A 13,446-nucleotide genomic window follows, 5' to 3' on the forward strand; every position below is an offset into this window, starting at 1 on the left:
TATTTTTGCAAGAACTTGAAATGATTTTTGCTCTTCTTGCCTGAGCCAGGCAGAAATCAGCACACCGTTAGCTGAAGGTTGGAGCCAAGGACCAAATGGCCTTGGTATTCTACGGCACGTTTCAGTTGTGCGGGAAGAGCCGGAGAGGTGTCCGCGTTTCCCTCACCGTATCCCGGACTGGGTGACTGACCTTGGAGATGTGAGTGAAGTCAAGGGGAACAGTCGGGCTTTTTTCCCACTTTTTCAAACAGGAGTTTGTAATCCCTACCAGCACATGTCCAGTGGTACTTCCTACCATCTACCCACAACGTGTGCTCAATTGAGAAGGATGAAATGGTGTAGTACTGAGATCCTATATCGATTGCTGCCGTCAGCTCATCCTGCCCGGGTGGGATGGGCCACGCTTGCAGCATCGCGTTTGCATGCCTAGGAGTGAGCGTTCACGGTTCTGGTCAAGTGCTTGCCCATCCCAACGGTCAAACTGGCTTGTGCCGATAGCAGTGGGCAGGACATATGGGTCAGCCAGCCATAAACCTCAGAAACTCAGGCTTCTGAAACCCAGGGACCCACAATCTAAGGGAGGAAATGGGGTTAAGGTTGTGTCGAGCGAACGTCCCGGCGCCTCGTAGAGAAGAGTCCGAAGCGCGTGCTCTGCACGGGGGCAGAGGGCTGGGGATGCTGCTTGGCAGCATGCTGCTGCCGGCTGGCAAGGAGTTTGCTCGCTCCTGTGCTGGGAAAGTAATGGTAACGTATCAGTGAGAGGAAAATATTAGCTTGCTGGTGTGTCGTGCACTCCCACGGTTTGTGAGGCTCTTCCTTTCCCGAGGTGCTATGAATAAATAACGCGGGGTGAAAATGAAGGCAATGTGCTTATCGGGGCTGTTAGGCGAAAGCACATCGGGGCTGATGTAGATCTGGATATTCTGCCTAGAGTTTAACGTAGTGGCTATTGGAGAAATCACTCCTTTGGAAGACCCCGTGTGCCGGTGGGGAGAGGGCATCTCACCGGTCCTGGGATGTGCTTATCTTTAGGAAAGGGTGTTGTGGAATCTCGCTCCGCACGGGTGAAACTTGATTACTGCCTTATCATTCAGAGCTCGAGGGATATATTCATGCTGCTATTAGAATACGTTATTTTCTCACAGCTCCTCAAAAATGATGGAGGCTGCGATGCAGAACTTTTGTGTGTGTGCCCAGAGAAGCTGTGGATGCCTCATCCCTGGAAGTGTCCAAGGCCAGGCTGGATGAGGCTTGGAGCAACCTGGTTTAGTGGAAGGTGTCCCTGACCATGGCAGGGGGTAGGACTTGGTGGTCTTTAAGGTTCCTTCCAACCTAAACCATTCCATGATTCTATGATTCTATTCCCAGCAAACCCAGGGACTTGAACCTGCTGGTGGTGCTGGGGGAGATCCCAAGCAGTGTGGGTGGATCCCAGTCCTTGGCCAAGCAGGGGCCAGAGCTAGGGGTGCGTTTTTGGTCGGTGGGTGTGCTAAAGCTATTCAGTCTTCAGCTGCTTCCTCAGCATGAAACGGGTGAGTGGGGGTTTGTTGAGAGAGTGTTTTGCCTTCCCTGCCAAGAGCAGAGTGACAACCGTCTTCTCAGGGACCTGAGGGGACACCAAGCTCTCCAGCAGGTTGTTAAATCCTCATTTTCATGAGGAAGCAGAAAGACTGCTTCACGTGAGCGGATTTGGGTTTTTGTACCTGTGTTTCCCAGTTGCAGCCAACCCCAGTCATGTGGAGGGTGCTCTGGTTGCCTTGCCAAAGGATGGGCCCAGGTCACACCAAAGGGAAAGTGTTCCTGTGGGAACAGCCCTTTTTATTTGTGCCATGAGCAAACCCTCAGACCTCTGGAGTCCCCGTGCACAGGGACAAGGGCATGGTTTTCTCGGGAGAGAGGACTTACCTCCTGGAGAGGACCCCATGCCTGAGCGCTTGGCACCTGCAGCATCCCTGCAAGTGTTAGATGTTGGAGCCTCGCTCGCTACCTCTGAGCCTTCAAATTTCTAATTGAAATTCAAACTTCTATTATTTTTGCCCATCCCTTAGCTTGTTTCATTCCTCTTCCCAGTTTCCTCCTGTATCTGTGACTGAATCCAGTGCCATTCACTGCCCAGTTGCAGAGAACTGGAATATTGCATTGACTTCCTTGGTTTTAAAACTGTGTCACCCGTGAAAAAAACATTAACGTTACAGATGGAAGGAAAATAAGAATTCAAATTTCACTAGAAGAAAAAAACTGGTTTAGAACAATTTTCATTTTACTCTTCTTGTCTTTAAACTGCCTCAATATTCTAGTGTAATTTGGGGTTGTTTTGACCTGAAAGAATCAAAGTGTTTCTTTTCTCACAAGGCTGACAGATGCTTTGACTGATGGGAGCTAAAATCAGTCTGAGAAATGTTACACCATCATTTACATACAAACAGGGACCTAGACAAGTGCTTGAAAATTTCTTGCACTTGCAAATCCTGACACTTGAGACGAATAAAAGGAATTTTACTCCCTGGGCCCGCGGATGCTCAGCAATAATGACATTCTCGTCAACATTAGTATGAAACTCCCGAATTATGAAAGTGATACTGGGAGATTTTTGCCTTTCTTCCCCCCTAGACAGGCTCTCCCAGCTCTCTTGGCTGTTAACAAGCCAGGAGCATTAAAGGCAGGGATCTCTGGAGCTGCAGGGAAGCCTCCGTGGGGAGCGATGCTTGTTTGCTCCACTTCTCCGTGCATCCAGAATCGACTTTCTCCGTATCTTTTGCCATAAACGATTATGGTCATAAATGTGCAAAGATTTGCTTCCTCTGAGCAAACCCCTCCACTGCCATGACTGGGTGGGGGGAGGTTGGACATGCTGAGTTCCACCACTGCAAATTCCAAAATAAGCTGCTGGAAGATGATGTTTCCAGAGACGAGGCTGTGGCACAGGGCCAGGGTCTCCTGCAGGAGATGCTCTGCTGCCCTTGCCCCTTCCCCGAGGGCTGCCCCCTCCCTGCTGCCTCTCCAGCGTGGGGAGAGCTTCTCCTGCTCACCCCTTCATCTCTCTCCCCTCCATTTCCATTATTTCCCTTTCCCTTTTCCCTTTTTCCTTTCCATCTCTCTTTCTCCTTTTTTTCCTTTCTCACCCTGGCTGCCCTTCCCTCCTCTGCGGCCATCGGAACAGTCGGCGATGAGGTGCGCTGATGTTTCACTCGACATTTTTAAACTGTTTTTTACCAGAGTCTATGAATTTAGTAAAACTTCCTAAATATTCATAAACTGCTCAGCAGCCACAGGAGCTGATGGAACAGGCCGGAGGAGTTACTATTTTGAAGCGTCACCATACAAATTATTCAACAGCCCTAATCTGCCCAGCTGTATTTAACTGTTGGGGGCCAAGAGCCGCTGCCTCCCAGTGTTGACCAGAAAATGTGCTATTTTGGCTTTTGGCGGTGACTTAAGGTGAGACGGGGCTGGAGGGGGCAGGGGGGAACCCATCTGGAAGCATCCAACCCAACAGCAAAAAGCTCCATCAGGCCGATACGGGAATGGCCTTTCCAATGGGCACGCTGTGGAGCCCGTGTCATTGCGAACGAGCAGCAATAATTACAGAATTGCGGCGTCTCCGGATGTTTTGTGTATGTTTCAGTCCCCATTTATTTGTTTTCTGCGCCCAGTTACTTGGGATACTGAAAAATGTAAATAATGACTATGTGATGAGCAGCAAGAATGGATCTCTGCCCTGCCTCGCTCTTCCAAAAAAAGCTAATTATACCCAGTACCAAAATAAAAACTGCTGGAGTCTGCTACAGCATCAGCCATGAAGGAGTGCTCGTGAGCAAATAATTGACAATTAAAGCCCGATGTACAGAAAAGAAGAAAAAAATAATCTTGTGTACAGCAGAAGTGAGCTTTTTCGAATAGCGAGGATCTGTGGCTTGTGTCGTTAGGAAACGCGGCTGGGGCCGGGGCTCGAGCGTGCTCGCACCCAGGTGCCAACAAAACTGCCTCAAACCCTGAGCCAGAGCCGCTGGGTTAAATTAGATCTGTGTTGGCAGCCTCCCTCACCCAGGGTTTTTTTAAGGTCCTTGTTGGTAAAACGCAGCATTGCGGTGGAGGTTTGGAGGTGGGGAAACTGAGGCACAGCGAACAAGCAGGGCCAGCAGCCGAAGGGATCATTGCAGCTGCGGTGGGAGCAGGTTGCCAGGCTGGATTTGTTAAAAATCAGGGCATGTGCTAATATATACATTGCCTAATATACACACGGCCTGGCTCAGGGCTAGCTTTCTCCTGGGGTGATGTTGATACGGGATGCCAGTCCGGAGGACTGCGTGTTTGATTGTGTGAATTATGTGTATATACACATACACACATATATATGTGTATGTAAGTATATACTGTGATCTGATGTGCGCTCTTCAGAGCTTAATGCTTTATTTAGACTGAATGAACTTGCTTCACAGGCTTTGTTTATCCATTTTAATAAATCAGCTCTTTCAGCTAAACCTTTCCTTAAGAGCTGATCGTATCCAGAGCCTCTAAGAGGGCAGCAGATATAAATATTTGCTTTTTCAATGGGAAAACTCTCCGAGAATGCTTTAGCAAGACGGTGTTTGCCTAAAACAGGGAAACTGGTGATTTGCTGAGTTACTAATAAGTGAAGAAGCAGAAAGGTGGAGCCGTGGTCAAGGGGTCTGTGGTCACCGCGAGAAGGGGCAGTGTGCCATCGGTTGGGTTAAGCCTGCGAGCTGGCTTCCTCTGCTCCTCCCAGGTAAGGATGAAGCCTGGAGGCAGATGAAGCTGATGCTGTTAGGTGGAGGGAGGCTCACAGCACAATGCTGGAGTCAGTGTCGATGGACAGAGGGAGCAGACTCAAATATTATACATTTTCTCTATTTTTCCTACTCAGAGGCCCGGGCAGGCATTCTTGTCACTAGAAGTGACTGTAGTGATGTCTTGCTGTCTAACAAATGAACTGTCAGTGTCTAGCAGTACCTGCCTGGTAGTAAAAGCTTTGTATTCATTTATTTTTTTCCTTTCTTTCAGTATTGTAAAGTATTGAAACACGGCGAGCCCTCCAGCTGCAGAGCTGACACCCGTCAACCGGTCGGTGTTTGTCTGCAGCCAGTTTAAAAGGAACGGAAAGGTGCATTCTCACACTCAGAAAGGCAAAGGGAAGCTGCTCAAACCATGCTGCTGGCACGCAGGAATCGGCTACGGAACGCGTCCAGGTTGGTGACCTCACGTGCGGTGATGACGGTGGGAATGGGGTGGCTCTGGGCTGTGGATGCTCTGACAGGGCGGTGGGCTTGGCAGCACCTCAGGCGAGGTGAAGAGTTGAAACCTGGCTCACGAGACTCCCACTTCGGAGGCTGAATTAAGATCTAGTCCTTGCAAGAACAAAAATGTTATTACTGGGTTTAGTGACTTGCTCACGGCCCTTAGCATCCTTGGCCACCAACTCCCCTTTGTACTCAAACAAGAGCTGAATTCCTAAAGAGTTTTAAGGATCTAGGTTGAAAATACGTTGCATAAAAAAAGATCTTTATTAAAACTAAGTCCTCTGAAATTGCTCTTAGCTAATGAGCTTCTCCTGGCCTGAGGATGGTCATCTATCAGGAGCAGAGAATCTCTGAGAGAACGAGGACAGCCTAGATTTCAAGAATAGCGTAATTGTATGTAAATGCAAGGAACAGGGATCTTTTTTTTTTTTTGTAGCCTGTAAGAGTGAAGTTCATCAGATAAATGGCAGCTCCCAGCCCAGGAACCCAGATTAGCTGGAAGCTGGCTGGGGGAGCCAGGGCAACAGCGGCAGAGCGGTGCCAGGTTTGATGCTGCCAGCCCCGTGCTGCGTGTTCAGGTCTTTTTAGGGTATTAAATCGTGATGCTAGAAGCATGCTCGTTTGTGAGCATGAGGCTCTGCTCATCTCATTATAATTTAGCTGCATGCGTTCAAAGCTGTGTGGCTTTTGCATTCCCGAAAAACAAGCCTCAATGTGCTGGAAGCTTCCCTGCACAGCTCCAGTGGTTTTTAGGCCAACAAGCTGCCCATGTTGGGCCATTTTGGGTGTTGCAGGGACCTTACCAGTGCCCACCCAGTCTGCTGGGGAGATGGGCCATGAAGGATGCTGCCCAGGCTGTGGCCGAGCACGCGATGCGGACGTTGGCTTTGCTGTTGAAGGGTTGGGCGTCTGCGTACTCGGGCTCAGCTTGCGGGAGGTGATGCACTCTCTGAGCCCGATTGCTAAAGGCAGAGCCAAGGTCAGCATCGCACGGTTACGCTGGGGTGACCAGGGTACCGCTGAAGCCAGCCCATCCCCAAGGTCACTCTGGGTGGGATTTGCCAAGGACGTTTTGGGGAAAAAAGGTAAAAACCAAGATTTTTTTAAATGGGAGAAAATTGTGGCAGCAATAGACCTGCTCAGATTTCATTTATTTACTTATTTTTAAGCGACATTGACAATGTGCCAGGCTGACTCTGGCAACACAGCTGTCTGAGGAGTTGGCTCCAAGCGTCCCACTCCCTCAGCCAAACAGCGATCCCAGCACTGGGCCCCGTTTGCCTCCCTGGGGAAACTGGGCCCGCTGACCCTCACCCTGAGCTTCATTCAGGTGGTGTCACCTTTACTCAGTTCTTGGAGACGCAAAAAAAACCGGTTGTACGTGCCCCCCCACTCCCACGGGGCGCTGGCACCCGCACGCAGCGTGTGCCGCGAGTTGAACCAGCGGGGCCAGATGGCGACGAAGCGAGATTTTACAGGCTTGTAGCTCCATCCCTCAAGTTCAGTGGGTTTGTCAGAAATGGTTAATCATACCCTGAATGAGCTAAGGAAAAAAAAAGGCATTCAATTTTTGGGTTTTTTTTTTTAACCATGTAGCTTGCAGTCTGTGGGTTTGGAAGCTGCATTTGCACCTACATTGCTGAAATTCCCATTGACCTGTTATTTTGCCAGCGACATCTTCCAAAAAGCAACCCGAGACCTTTCTGCAGTGCTGGTGAAGAGCCCAGTGTAGGTGAGCATCACCCCTGATACTCCTTCTCCCCAGTTTGTTGCCCATCTGTTCTGATTCCAGCGTTGCGTGACAGCTGGGATGCGCATCAGTGGGATGCAGGGATGCTCTCCGGCAAGAACCGCGTTTCGCAGAGCAAGACGGTCCTGTGCACGGGGACGGCAGGCCCTGGATTTTGGTACAAAGTTGCGTGGGAAAAGGTGCTGCAATTCTGCAAGTCTTTAGAGCTTGTTAGGTGACCCCTGGGGAGAAGCAGCAAGCAGTTAAAGGGGAAAGGCTGGGGATTAGGTTTTTTACCATTTGCCGAGCGATTCAGGCTCCTGCTGTACAAAGAGCAGCTCAGCTGTACCAGAGCTGACAGACAACATTCATTGTGCTTTTAATCACTGATGATGAATTAAATTGTACATATTAAATGCCAGTTATATAATAACCTGTAGTTATAGTGACATACCTGTCATTGAAAGCAATACCCCTACCCGACTTACCAGGTCTGTTTTGGAAAACATGGAAAGATCTGTGATCTTTCTAAGAAAAAGGCTTTTATTTATAAATTACAGGGTGAAGTCTCCCCCAGCGTAAGCCGGAGGCCTGCCAAGGATTTCAGCTGAGCTGCGCTGACTTACACCTGGTGAAGACTTGGCTTTTTTTAATACCAAAGAAGGAGTCCAGGTGACTAACCCTGGGGAAGGTGCGTGGTGGGCAGGAGATGTTCCTCCGATGGCTTTCCCTGCCCACTGAAACGACGTCAGGGATGGGGCTGAGCTGGTTCTTGTGCTTTTATTGTAAGACCAGCTAAATGAAAAGTTTTCTACTCATAGAATCCCAGAATGGTTTGGGTTGGAAGGGCCCTTAAAGCCCACGCAGTCCCACCCCCTGCCATGGGCAGGGACACCTTCCACTAGACCAGGTTGCTCCAAGCCTCATCCAGCCTGGCCTTGGACACTTCCAGGGAGGGGGCATCCACATCTTCTCTGGGCAGCCTGTCCCAGTGCTCCCCACCCTCTCCGGGAAGAATTTCTTCCTGGTGTCCAATCTCAATCTCCCTCTTTCTGTTTAAACCCGTCACCCCTTGTCCTGTCACTACAGGCCCTTGTAAAAAGCCCCCTTCCAATACTCACAATTAGCCAACACTCCCTAAGAGCAAAAAATCATACACGTGAGACTCTTCCCTTTGGATGAATACTTCCATTTATTCCAACTGGAAAAAACATTTCTTTTTTAAATATACTTAAGTGTAATTTCTCTTTTTTTTTTTGCTTGTTTTTCTTTTTAAAGGAATAATAATTATCACATTGTCCTTTACAAACAACAAAAGAATTCCTAGCAATAGTCTGTGGTATGGAGACATCCATCTTCAAGATTTTTCTGCATCTGCTGCTTTCGGTAGGCAAAGGGGGGTCCCTGCGCATGCCCAGGGGTGCCGGCACCAGCCCTGCAGTGGGACCATCCTCCCTGGGGTGCAGGGCCGGGACCGGTTTGGCCGAGGCGCAGGGGCACCCTGAGATGTGTGGGGTGAGGGCGATGCAGCCAGTTCAGCCTCTCAGCCCTCCTGCGGCTGCAAGGCCAGCTTTAGCTTAACACCCTCCGGCGCATCTTTGGGTGCCGTGAGCCCCTTTTGCCAACCTTCCCCATCCCGGGCAGCACCGGGATGATCCGACATCGGCCTGTACATCCGCCTGTGCTGCGGGATGCTCTGCGACGGCAGCACCCCAGTGGTTTAAAGCGTACAGAGAACAAACTCACATCCACCATAACACAATACAGCTGAGCCCTGTTTAGAGAACGCTCTGCCACGGCGAGGATGCTGTGGGGCTTTCCTGGCTCCGCAGGCAGGGGCTGAACCCCCTGGCCAGGGCAGGATCAGGCCCGCCGGGAGCAGCTCGCGGTCGTTCTCATACGCGATAGGCAGTAGGCAATATTGAGACTTCCACTTGGTAATGAACAGCAGTTAACATAACCCAGGAGACTAGAGCACCATAAGACAAGTCTATATTCAAAACAATGTCATGCTGACATCACACAATTGCACCATTTACACTTTTATTTACTCCAAATAATAGTTCAACGTTTAGTAACTTCAGCGTTCTCTACAGAGGTGTAAAATTCCTTCTCTGGCTTTGGTCATTTACAACGTTGTGGACATTTGGTAGTTCTGTTCTTTCTCCTTTAATAATTAATTAAAAAAAAAAAAGTCCCTTTTGCAGCTGTCAAGATTCCTGTATCTGACTGATGGAGGGTACCTGAAAATCACAGGCGTGAGCAGACTTCAAAATGCCACCGAGGCCTCTTCAAGATTTAATGAATCTGAAAATGTTCTCTTTATTTACCAGGAACAACACAAACAAACAGGAAAAAAAAGGGTTAAAAAAACCCCAAAACAAACCATGACTCAAACCAAATGACAACTCAAACTCTCACTTAGTTAGGAAATTTGATGATAAAATGGAAAGGGGGGTCCCAAAGTACTGTTTGCTTAGCTCCGGCTGAAAACAGTTCTGAACGTGCATGCGTTTTCCCAGTGACTCCTAAGATATAGAAATTCCTCTGATATTACAAAATACAAAAATATTTTCTCCAAACTCTCATTTACATTGCATTTACAACAATCACGGAAATAACTTAAGCTCCCACTCTGTCCGAGAGAGACAAATTACTTACCAACGTGGCTAATGGAAAACACGTGGCGGAAAGCAAAAGCTACCGGCAAACGGACGCGGAGAGTCAACGGTGGTACCCAGAACGTAGGGATGGACGGAACTCAAAAGGTTGGCAGTATTTGGGAGAACGAGGGAAAAACCTACGGGGTAAATATTACAGGCTAAAGTGAACTTTTTTTTGATTTTTTTTTTTCCTCCAGAGATGTGCAAAATATATTCACCGTGCCCAGGATTATGACTATTTATAGAAGCCAGTCTACAACCTTCTTACAATCCCTACTCTTCGGGGCTTTTTAGTCACAATAAAAGCGCTTAGATCACCTAAACCAGTGCAAGTTTGTGAGTTAATTTACGTTCTGCCAAGGTGCCCGGCGAGGATGCCATTAGGAGATGATACAGTTTTTGCTCTTCTGTCTTTTCCGGCTGTGCAACTGTCCCCTGCCGCCCAGCGTGGAGGACTTGGGCATGCTGTACGAGCCGTACTTGTGCAGCAGCTCCTCGCTGGTCACGTACCGCAGGCGGGCGGGTTGGGGAATCGGCTCCCCGAGGAAATAGCCCTCGTTGTCGGACTCCGAAGAGGAGGAGCAGGTCGAGCACCAGTCGTATTCGGCGAAGTAGGGCCCCCACCTCTCGCCCAAGTGGTTCTGCAAGGCGAGATCCGACACTGTCCGGGGACAGTGGCCGTAGGCGTCCCTGCGGGGACCCTGCTCCACCGTCTCTCTGCAGCTCCTCTGGTGCATGAACTGGTCGTAGTCTTCCCTGGCTCGGAGCGAGGGTCTCTCCTTCAGCCGGTAGCACTGCTCGCTGGCCAGGTGCAGGGCGTTATCCGACCGGGAACGTCGAGACCGCCGGGGCCGGTGCGGGCGGTAATGCCGGTCATCATCCCGCAGGTTAGTTCGCCGGCGCGTGCGCTCGCTCATGGGGGCGTGCCTCGAGCCCTCCTGTGCCCCCAGCTTGCCCCCGGGCACCCCGCTGCCGTAGTCGAAGCTCTGGTGCATCCGCCCGTGTGACGCCCGCTCCCGGTACCCGAGGGGGCTGGCCAGGCCGTGCAGGTTCGGCTCCATGTCCTGGTACTGCTGCACTGACAGCAGGCTGCGGACGGACTCGGCGCTTCGAAACTGCACGGAGGAGTTCAGGGTCCCCATGTTGCTCATCTTCTCTGAGATGTTCATGCCCGAGTCTTTGCTCAGGTCAGGCATCGAGAACCTGGAGAGATGCTCCTGGCGCTTGGCTCCACCGTCTGCAGAGAGGCCTTTGCAGGAAAAGGGAAAAGTAAGGAAAAAAGAGAGTTAAGGAGGAGAATTTTCTATCAGCAGAGATGCAGGGAGAAGGCTGGTTTTGGCCCAAGACTTTTGCTTTAAAAAATAACTCAGGGGTTTAAAAGCTGTCCTGAAGAGCCCTTCAAGAGGGTTGGGTGTTTTTTTTAAAGAGCAGGCAATGCCTCCTTTGGGGAAATCACACCAATTTAAGGTGTTTTGAGTTGGAATCCAAGTTGCTTTTCACGACTTCCTTCCCCATATGTCTACACTGTCTGCGACTTGATAGGAATAACTAGCGATGCCAGTGAGAAATTACGCATCAGAGGTAACCTGAGGCTTCCTGCACGCCGAGATAACTAGGGCGCCATGATCTGGCACCCACACCTTGTGCAATGATGACATGTTCTGGACTGAACAATGTCAGGGGTAGCTGAAAACAGGGCCACTGACTAATCTGGGCTTGACACCATGCTGCGCTGCACAGGTCCCCTGAATGACATCTGTGGGGGGGACTGAAAGCGCAGCCTTGGCCATGTGCATGCAGTTGGGTTTCCCAGGAGGTGAGGAAACACCCGAGCCCCACAGGGTCTGCTGAAGCTCCCCATAAGCAGTGGGACGGCAGGAGGGTCAGGCCTTTGTGGATGACACATCCCTGGGAGTGTCCAAGGCCATACTGGACAAGGCTCTGAGCAACCTGGTCTAGTGGAAGGTGTCCCTGCCCATGGCAGGGGGTTGGAACTGGATGGGCTTTAAGCTCCCTTCCAACCCCAACCATTCCATGATTCTATGATACTATCACTGCAGATATCCATGGAGATGCATGTGGGCAGGAGCCAGGAACATCGGCCTGATGGGCGGCTCTGCCTGGGAAGGTGGCCCATCGGGTCTCTCTCATGTGCTGGCCAGCCCTGAGCTCCTGCAAGGTGCTTTCCTCCAGCCCAGAAAGCCTTAACCCAGCAGCAGAGAAGCGGGGTGTCCCCTCAGCGCCCACTCATCAATGACAAACTCAACACACCCCATGTCACCATAGTCCTTGGCATTGTTTTCTGTGTGTTTTCTGCCTATTTTCAGACTATCTCCACATTGGCTTGACAACCGGCAGCAGTCAGCACTTGCACTGCAAGCTCAGGACAACATGGTTCACAAGCTGTTTCAAAGGAAATCCATTTCATCCCAAATCAAACGCAGAGTTGTTTACTTTGGCGCTCCTCTCCCCGTCCCTCTCCGACAACCTCCCCGTGCAGAGCAAACGCAGAGAGCTGTGCACCATCAGCAAGATTTCCAACATGACGCACAGCCCTTGTGCAATCACCGAGAATTTACAGCTTTGTAAATGAATTAAAAAAAACCAAACCAACAACCCAGCCCACAATTCAAGATTAAACTTCTTTCCCCCTTAACCAAAGCTGTTCACAATTCATCGAGAGCCCAGCTCCTCCGGCATCGGCCGCTGCCTGCCAAACCTGAGCCACAACAAGGGCTGCTGTCACTAACCCCGCTCACGAGCCGCTTCAGGGTTTCTTTGGACTTAAAAAGACCAACAGATCCTGCAAAAATGGGCAAGGTTTTCCAAATCCTCCCCTTCAGTGGCACCAGGGAGAGCTTTAGCACTTGAGTGCAAGCCGCTGCTGGGTCTCGCAAGATTTGGCTTTGCTCCCCGAGTCCCAGCAGCCACCTCTCTCTGCTCCTTTGCTCTTCCCCCGTTAACAGAACTGTTTCTGCAGTTTCCGATGACAGAGGAAGGTAAAGCGACGGCAATCCCTGAACGCTGCAGGAAAAGGGAGAGGCTAGGTTCAAAAAGGAGCTAAAGCCACGTTTTGGTTCAAAAAGGACACACTTCTCAAGCCAGCTTCACGCCTTTTTTCCCTAAGCCACGCTGATCTCAGGAGAGCTAACCCAACCCTGCTGATCGCCCTTTGGAAACAGTCCTGCACGGGGTCCCCGTCTTCTGAGGACGTGCCCACCCGGGCTTCCCATTCCCATTCCAGAAGTGAGCGATTCCCAGCGCCTGGACCCGTGATCTGCCCTTGATCCCAGTGATGCCTTTTGTCAGATCAGGCACTGCTCTCCATGCCCCTCCTGTGCCACCGTGGAGGACCCCAGCAGCCCCCCGGGAGGGAAAAGCAACTCGGTAACATGCACAAAGACCTCCTGAAAAGCCGGAATAACAATGGGATTGCCGGCGGAGCTGATCCGAACGTGAATCACGGCCGCTGACAGCCAAATGTGGCCTTAATCAGATCTGTCAGACAATAGCTGACGCCAAAGAAAATGAGCCCTCGGTGACATTTATGCCACCCTTCGTTAAGAGAACCGGCGCGGCGCTGCAATAAGAATGAGCAGCGCCGTGCAGGAATACAGCTCCACATGCCGCGGGATGCTTCTGCGGTGTCGGCAAATTGGTTTTGGCAGCATCCTTTGAAAGGGGCTGACCTCGTCCTGCCTCCCAGGGGGCACGAGGCGAGCCAGTGCTTCACCCCCAGTACAGAGCCAGCCGCATCGGGTGGCACCCATGGGTCTTGGCTCCCTCTGCCACGGCC

At 50.7% G+C, this 13,446-nt stretch overlaps 1 protein-coding gene across 1 annotated transcript in view; it reads right to left on the reverse strand.

Moving 5' to 3' along the window:
* Nucleotides 1-10,030: 10,030 nt before the first annotated feature.
* The window catches only part of PRICKLE2 (prickle homolog 2 (Drosophila)), a 30,494-nt gene continuing 27,078 nt past the window's right edge, over nt 10,031-13,446 (reverse strand). The window contains exon 7 of the mRNA XM_010152578.1: nt 10,031-10,899. Within this exon, the coding sequence (XP_010150880.1) occupies nt 10,031-10,899 (869 nt within the window). The remainder of the gene's footprint in view (nt 10,900-13,446) is intronic.

This window comes from Eurypyga helias, unplaced genomic scaffold (genome assembly GCF_000690775.1).
Source record: "Eurypyga helias isolate BGI_N326 unplaced genomic scaffold, ASM69077v1 scaffold3445, whole genome shotgun sequence".
NCBI lineage: Eukaryota > Metazoa > Chordata > Aves > Eurypygiformes > Eurypygidae > Eurypyga > Eurypyga helias.